At 30.6% G+C, this 9,234-nt stretch overlaps 1 protein-coding gene across 1 annotated transcript; it reads right to left on the bottom strand.

Annotated features, from left to right (window-relative positions):
- Nucleotides 1-427: 427 nt before the first annotated feature.
- LOC125609452 (laccase-2-like) lies at nucleotides 428-3,075 on the bottom strand. Its single transcript, XM_048780907.1, has 6 exons — nucleotides 2,815-3,075; nucleotides 2,559-2,710; nucleotides 2,212-2,456; nucleotides 1,993-2,121; nucleotides 936-1,910; nucleotides 428-799 (listed from the first exon to the last, which is right to left on the bottom strand). Exons 1-6 carry the CDS (start codon nucleotides 2,917-2,919, stop codon nucleotides 669-671), a joined length of 1,737 nt encoding a protein of 578 aa, XP_048636864.1. The 5' UTR covers nucleotides 2,920-3,075; the 3' UTR covers nucleotides 428-668.
- Nucleotides 3,076-9,234: the final 6,159 nt, after the last annotated feature.

Genomic DNA, 9,234 nt, shown 5'->3' with positions numbered 1-9,234 from the left:
ACATGTTTCAAACTTATAATATATACATATATAATGTTTAAAATTATGCATATAAAAGCTGTGTAAAATGTGTCTGAATATGTTTCTGTTCTTTAATGTGTTAATCGTACTATATATAACATTATTTTAAAATTTCAAAAAGTTTATGTCACTGTCACATACAAAAAACCATCAATAAAAAATATAATTCTCCATCTACGACAAAAAAAACAAAAAATTATCAACATATAAATTTAAATTAAGAAAAACTAACATTAGAAAAACAAGAAGTTAATATAAAAGAAAAAAACTGACAAATAATACTATAAATAAAATAAATTTATAAGACACAATCCGCGCGAAGCGCGGAAAAATTCTCTAGTCACGATAAAGAGCATTGCGGAGTTTTTGCCAGTGGGTTTTTTTCGTTGATTATAATAATTACTTATTTGCGTCAAAATAATGTACCAAGAAATTATTACCGCGAACAAAGCTCTTCAGTTCACTGATCTTTTTACAATAAAAATAGAGAAAAAAAATAAAATAAAAACTCAGAATTCTCAGGTGGTGAATCAAAAACACACAAAAATAAAATGAAAACAAAAACATATATTGCACAATTTAAAGAAATATCAATCGACAAAGGGAAAAGTGATGTGGCAACGGTATAGGCGTTGGATTGGTCAGAGTCAACATGTAGGGAAATCCGAGGGAGGAGGAGGGAGCTTCTGGTTTGGAAGGTCTCCATCCAGAACCACCCAAGCCATGGTCAAACCCCAACTCAAATGAATCTCAATGTGGCAATGCATAAACCACACACCTGACACCATCAAACAAAAACTATTAAGAAACGACAGTTTTAATAAACATTAAAATTATCACAGTCATATTCAAAACCGCATAATATGTGTTGCAACTTGTAACACGCATTTAAAAAAAAAAACTTAAACCAATACCAGGGTTATCAGCGAGGAATCGGATGGCAACCCAACCACCGGAAGGGACATTAATAGTGTTTCGTTCAACCGGGTCAACTAGGTTATACTGTTTTGGGTCACGGGTCGGGTCAAAATTACCGAAGCCTTGACCTACCACATAAAAGTTGTAGCCATGAAGATGAATAGGGTGTGCCTCGATTCCCAAGATGCTAGTGCCCTGCAAGACCAATTCGACAGTTGTGTTGTACTTCAAGACCACGACTTTGGTCCCTCCTGAGACCATTGTGTTGTTTGGTGGCACGCCCGTGTAATTAAATGGGAAAACAGGGGCACTTGGGAAATTGGTTGTGAAAACTTTCTTAGACATGCCAGAGAAGTATGATTGTAATAAAGAAGTAGTGTTTGGTAAGATGAAAGTCACATTGTTGATAGCTGCTGCAAATTTTGTGGTATTAGTTGGTCCTTGACAGGTCTGGTTTTTAGGACAAGGGTTGGTTCCTAAACCGACCGTAAAGAAAAACTTCTTATCCACGATTTTTGGAACGTTTGCCGGGAATCTAGAATTTGCCAAACTTCTAAACATTTTTGTAAAGTTCGCTGCATAGCTCGTACTGTTGATAGGAGGTAGAGAAGGATTAATAACAGGAAGGTTTTTAGAAGAGTTAAAATGGTTTGAAGTAGGTTTGTGATGGTATTTGAGAATCCCTGCGACGGTTGTATTATCGATTGTTCCTTGGCCCGTGAAGTAAGGTCTTGCTAGCATGTAGAAGGTTGCATTTGGGTAAATAGGTTTGGTTTTGAGTAGAACGTTGGTGGTTTGTCCCGGACCGAGAAGAACAATGTTGGTTTGGAATGGTTTAACGTAGCTAGCGTCAGCTTCGACCACTGTCAATGTGTGATTGGCTATGGTAAAGAAGAGTTCATCATCGAGTGCAGCATTGATCAGTCGTAGTAGATATGTCTTTCCAGGTTTCACAACCAACTTGTATGTGTCTGAAAAAAATAGATATATTTAATCGTTGCAAAACTAAATCAGTTTCTAGTTTTAGACAACAAGAAGAAATATGATAATTACCTTTTGTGGAGCAATTATATAATGGGCCTGGTAACCCATTAAAAGTATGAGCATCTGACGCATTTGGACCTGCACCAGTCTGAAGAGCTTGTTGTACAACTGCTTGAGGATCAGCATTAAACCACTCACCTATACTCAGATTAAATACATCAATCCCTTAAACAGAACGCTAATCTTGTGGGACATATATAAAATTTATGTGTTCAGAAGATAATTTACCAAAGATAATAGGGACTTGTTTGTAGGGTTTGGGAAAAGGATAATGTTGATAGAGTTTTGGGAGAATGATCAATGGTCCGTACACGGTGGCTCTCATCCATTGAATGTGTGCATGCCACCACAAGGTTCCTCTTTGTCCAATAATCGTGAAGTTGTAAACATAACTTTGTCCCGTCTGAATTGGACATTGTGTCACATACGACGGTCCATCCGCCCATCCGCTCCTTAGCTGCCGGATCCCATGCCTACATTTTATACATTCATTTATTTATTGAGGCTTAAAGAAAATTAAACAAGAGTTTAAAATTTTATTATCATTGTAAGACTAAAAGCAACTAATAATTTACCAGTGTATGGAAATGTTATTGGATACATGATTAACAACTTTTATCTGGAGATTATCTCCTTCTCTTGCAGTAACCTTCGGTCCTGGAAATTTTCCGTTGACTGCTACAATTGATTTTGTCTTGCATAATCGTGTGATGTTTTTAAGTTGAATCTGCCAGAGGGGAATTGGAGTAAGCGACTAAAACATATCATATATAAAAAACAAAGACTTTAACTAATATATATGGACTCAAACTGAGACTAATTTATTATTACATGGAAGGTGTAGTGTCGCGTGATTCCTGCAGATTCTGCGTTGATGCCGTAAGTTATGGTGATCAGAAATGCCACAAGAAGATAATGCAAACCCCACATAGCCATGTATACTATTTATTTGAATATTGAAGGAAAATCTGTTTTTAAATTTCAGAACATTTATGTAAGAAGTATGATTTTCTTGTTATATCGTTTTCTGGTGAAGCTCTTAAGTGGTGTGTGTGTAAATAGAAGTCGAATGTTGTTTTTATATAAGGAAAGAGGCGAATGGTAAGGTAGTGGTTGGTAACAAAAGCAAGGAACAAAATATATTTGTGATTTATTAGGATAAGTGATGAATGAGATGATTTAGTGTTGATGTTATAGTTGGTCCAATTGTTGACGGTCCGAGTGAATTCTAAGTTAACTAATTGAGTGCATAAACAATGGTAACCATAGCTCTACATCTAAATTTGTGTACCAACAAAATGATAATTTTATCTTTAATAAAAAAGATACAAACAGATAATCGAGATATTAGCTAAATATCAATTATCTTTCTAAAGAACTCATGTTTTGGTATTTACTAGAATGTATATTTATCAAAACTAGTAAATTCAAAACTATTCCTATTTTTTTATATATTTTTTTTTTGACAGCAAGACATTCACAAACTCATATTGATTTTGTAAACCAAATCGGTAACTTCGTATCCATATGAACGACGAAAGATGGTTGTTTCCTAACACTGCGTGCTAAGCTATCTGCCCGTAGGTTCTCCATCCGAGGTACATGAACGATGTATGAGTTGAGAAAACTTAATCGTAAAAGCTTGATATCTTCCAGATAGCTTTCAAATGCTGGTCATTCTTCTGGTTTCGAAACCATCTTCACCAATTGAGAGTAGTCCGTTGCAAATGTAACCTGAGACTATCGTAAATTCTTCATACATTCCATTGCCCAAATCAAAGCCTCCATCTCCGAATGAAGAGGTGAAATACATGCCGTTACATTCCTTGCTCCTAATAAACCATCAAAGCCCGGTAAGATACTATACCATCCTTATCCCAAAAATAGTTCCTTATCTTTCCACGGACCATTTATAAAACACCATCATCCTGGAGGTACTAATGTGGGTCTGGTCTGTACCTTACGCTCCCTCTTCTGATCAGTGAATACCCGTGCCTCACTAATTAACGATCAAACAGTACTTTACTTATTGCCTTAATAAAATTCTACAATGAAGATGACTAAAAAAAAACTTCTGCAATGAATATTGCTTATAGGATACAAAAACTCACTAAAACATAGTCTAAAATAATATAAATAAGATTATTAATTTCATACAAAATAGCAATTCAAAAATACAACACTTCATATCAAATTTTAATTTAGGAACTTATAAATCTAAAAGACTAACTTTTTCGTTTTTGCTTTTCGAGATATGAAAACTTGATAAGAAATATAATCATATATATATGTGTGGTTAGACCAAGTTAAGGATACTAAATAATGTAATGAGTAGACTAATTAATTATAGTAAACATGGAATATAACAGTAAGTACATGGGACGTTGCCGGTTGGTTGTTTGAAAACACATGTTCCAACAAAAAAGAGAGTGTTGAGTGGTTCTAAGCTTAAGGAGGATCTTCACAGTCTCCTGGAAGACTCTCTCTTTGACACTTCACCCAATTCATCCATTCCTTTCAAGCAACATAAGACAACGATTGTTGGAATAATCTTCACTTGGCCTTATATTCTACCTTTATCTGCCTCATCTACTTTTTCTAGATATTTGGTAACTACAATTAAGATGTTGCATCCAATGTTTAATTTTGGTTAAATGAGACACTACATTTTCTTTTATCTCATTTGACAGCATGGAATCTTTGGATTTAATTAGGAATGTTTTAACTGTAAGTTAAGATTGGTGTCTTGTTCTTAAGCAGGAAAAGAGTAGAGAACAAATAAGTGAGACCAAATTTTTTAATGGGTTTCGTTTTTAACTTCTACCTATAAAAAACATTGAAAATGAATATAGTTGAATAAGTTTAAACACCATTTATAACCGTGTAAATAAAACATAACCTTCTCAATGTTTTCCAGATCCAACCAGGGATCCAGAATTAGATTTCACCATACTACATCCCTAATACTGCCAAAACAGACAACCTTCCCGTGGGTTGATCAATGAGTTAAGTGATGAGACTATTAGTATCCATGTTACGCAATCTGCATAAACGATTTTTGTAGGTTTGATTACATAAAACAATAGGTTTGACTTATTGTGTCAACACACTACACGTAACTCATTCGATAATTTTTTCTGCGTTCTGTCCTTCCATTTGATTGTGGAAATTTTCAAATTTATAGTCACACTCTTACCTCTTTTTTTGCTAAGATCTCATCGAATTTTTTTTTTGATCTCATCGAAATTTTAAATACCAAGTTTAGTAAAAAGTGGTTGTAAGAAGTAAGTTTCAAATTGGAGCTAAATCTTAAAAGTTTTAAGCAACAGAGATTAAAATCTCAATTACAAGAAGAGTTGCAGACTAAGCAGCATTAGGGTTCAGTTCAACTTGAAAGAGGATATTACAAAATTGACTAGCATTGTTAGTGGTTTAAACTGCACTGGTTAGCTCTTGCTGTTTTTGCTATAAAACAGAGTCGACACTTGGTTTATGTATGGTTTTCTTGTAAGTTCTCTCCAATCACAGGGAATTATTGGTTGTGGATATGGCCGAGACGTTACGAGTTCGTAAAATCGATGCCTCTTCCGTATTATCTAATATCTATGTTCTTCATATGGTATTTTGGTTCAAAACAGCGTTTAGTTGCGTGTTTCAGTTATCATGGTAAATAATGATGATTAAAATCATGGGTTTAGAAAAGTAAGAAAGAACATAATAATGTAGATCGTTAGTTGTAGGTTTACCAACTTCAAAAATTCTCCTTTACTGTTTCATCTCACCGAATTTATTTGTTAGCCAGTAACATTATCCAATAACAATTATATAACTTTTTGTCATTGAATCAAATGAATAAATTTAATATGTTGTAACTTTTGGAAGAGAAAATAATCATTATACTCTTTTTGTAACTGGATTTACAATACTAAAGTTGAAAAATAACCTTTTTACTAACATCAATACAATTAACTACGTTTAATTAACATAATCAAATTTTGTATAAACAATTTTTCTAATGGTTTAATCCGATTAAAATTTAAATTCGACTCTTAATTCTAATCCACGAACCTATTTAGGTTAATTTGAAAAAGCTATTAATCAAATTATTAGTTTAGAAGGATAATTGAGAAGATAAAAAGTCTGGGTGCATCTAATCTATTAAATTAGAGTCTTATACTGTTTTTATGTGTAATTTTTTATTTAGACTATCCTTTAGAAAATTTATAAAATTACATATAATTTAAATATAATATCTTAATCTTTTATTTGAAATAAAAATAAACAATCCTTAATAAAATTATAACAAAATCTTCAAAAATCTATTTGCAATTTATTTTTTTTGTAATTAATTAATTTATATTCGATTATTATTAAAATATAATTAAAAATTAAAATTAATTCAGTTTTGATTTAAAAATTAAAATTAAAATCACATAAATATTTTAATTATATTTTACTGATAATTGAAACTGAAATCAATTGCTTTTTGGAAATAAAATTTTAAAATATTTTGTTAGAATTTAAAAAAATAATATTCATTTGTATTTCAAAAAAAAAATAAAAATATATTTAATCTATTAAATTAAAATCATATTTTGGACTTTACATGTTATATTTTAATTTTTGAACTATCAAACACGGGTTCATCTAAATCATTTAAATTTCATTATATAAAATATTTATATAAGATCTCGTACCATTTAAAACTAGATGGAAAATTGAGATTAAAATTATTAATTCAGGATGACTCATTTAGAGTTAGAGCTGGTATCGACTTCTGGCTTACACTTCATATAAAAAACTTATATTCGTTTCAGATCCCAATGACAACTTATGATCCTTCTAGAATATAAAAAATACGAACTCAAACTATCTTTAGAACAAAATAAATGTTTAAAATGAAACTTAGCCGCACATGGATCATGTTCTATTCTAGTTGAATGTTAAATAATAGGAAAAACTACATAAATGATTAGCTGTTTAGAACGACAGCTAAAACAAAACAAACAAAAATTGTTAATTTCGATAGATTTTTCGTTAACCAAACGAACCGAATGTTGAACTGAACCAAATTTTGTTTGGACAACATAAACTGACCTAACTAAAAATCAAATAACCCAAACCGGCATGCCTAGTCACGGGGAACACTTAGCCAGGGGCGAGTAGGAGGAGAATCAGTTCACGGAGGCTAGAGCCTAGACGATGGAGAATGATACTCGGTTCTCCAACAAGCAAGCCAAGCTTTTATCATTTTCCTCAGCCCATCCCTTATATACTAAAGCACAAGTCACTTGGCGAATCAAAAACCGACACATGGAATTTGTTTTTAAATAAAATAAAATGAAAAAGTCTGACTCCACTTAATTTCTCTTTTATATAATTTAAATTCTTTTTTTATGTAATTCAAATTATGTGTCTACGGTTAATGTTTAGAATTAGTTAGAAAAAAAGAGAAAAAAAGTTAAAATGTATCTGTTTAACCTTTTCTCAATCAAAGCCACGATCACCACTTTTTCACATAAACTGCTTACACCTAATTCAAGTGAACTTTAAAATCATTTCATCAACATATTTTTTTTTACAAAGCGCTCTTCGTTTCACACAAACATCAACAAATTTCTTTATAAGCTTCACTAAAACCATTTTTCTGAAGTGTTCAATTTTGATGTTTACGAGCCACAATCCAATTGATGCTTTCAGCCGCTTTACGAGCCACTAAAACCAAAATTTCTAGAATTCACAGGTAAACAGAAAATCAAGCATCAATCTTTGTATTGTTCAGTTTTTTTATTATTATTTCAGTTTGCTGCAGACATGTACGAGAAGAAGAAGATCTAAGCAATGAAAGACAAGTTTGGATGAAGTATGTTCTAGAGCTTAAGTTGGGGGAAGTTGGAGACAGATGGATTAGATAGAGAATTAAATAGAGTTGCAAACCATTTGACCATTCAGAATTTCAGGTAAACAATATTTTTTTTACTTTTCAGTATTTATAAAAACAATTTTTTTTTTACTTTTCAGTATTTAAATATATATTTAATTATATACTTGGATAATAATTACATTATTGCTTCTATACTAAAGAATTATTGTTGTACACCCTTCCCCATCCTCTTTACAATTTTGAAATTTGAGACACTGTTATTTAGGTTCATACAATATTTGACAAAAGAAAAACTTATTCTTACTGAAAAGTATACATCTATCTTATTAAAACTCAAGTACAAAATTGGAGTGTTTGGAGACTTGAATAAGACTTTTAAAAATTTGGAGTGTTTGGAAACATGGATTGCAGTCTTTTAAAAAAAAATATTTTTGTTTGAAAACAATGATAGTAGTATTAAGAAAAAAAGTAATGAGCTTATGTTTTTTTAAAAAATTGAAAGTTATCTAGGCCACTTTTAAAATATACCAAAATGGGTCAATCTAATTCCCTAAAAATTTTTTTTCTAAACTAACCATAAAACAAAATTTAAACTTTATATACATATTTCAAATCAAAATAATAATTCAAATTTGATTTATATCAAAAATTGATTCAAAAATATACATATATTCAAAAATGGATTTTTACTAAACTATTTTTCAATAACCATTATAAAAAAATATTGTCAATATATATAAGAAAAATATAATACAAAGCCCAATTTGAAATACCAACTCAAATTATGGTTTTCATATTTCATATTAAGTTTTAAAAATATAATATATGTAATTATTTATATGATGGTATGTATAAAATACTATTAATTATATGATTACTTATATGATGGTACATATAAAATACGATTAATTATATGATGATAAAATACGATATATAATAATGACTAGGGATGGGCTTTTGGATACCCATACGGGTTTAGTTCTGATCGGTTTGTATTTTGGATTTTCGGGGTCAAAGATTTCAGTCTTATTAGAATGTTTCTAAATTTTAGTTTGAGTTCGATTTGGATCTTTGCGGGTTTGGTTTGGGTTTGGATAACTAATTTAAATTATTTTTAAAGTCTTAAATCATTATATATTTTAAATTTCTCAAAATGTATAAATAAAATAATATATTACGTATAAATTTGAATAACATATGTCATAATACTTAAACTTAACATATCAATTGGCTTGATTTAAAATTTTGGATACGAAATCAATAATTATTTTAAGTATTTTTGGTGATTTGAGTATACTTTAACTATTTCAGATATTTACTTTTGACTATCTATATATATTTTCAAGTATTTAAACCAATTTAAAAGT

The sequence above is a fragment of the Brassica napus genome, chromosome A5 (genome assembly GCF_020379485.1).
Source record: "Brassica napus cultivar Da-Ae chromosome A5, Da-Ae, whole genome shotgun sequence".
Taxonomy (NCBI): domain Eukaryota; kingdom Viridiplantae; phylum Streptophyta; class Magnoliopsida; order Brassicales; family Brassicaceae; genus Brassica; species Brassica napus.
The sequence above is the reverse complement of the archived record's forward strand: the minus strand, read 5'-3'. Positions and strand labels throughout refer to the sequence as shown.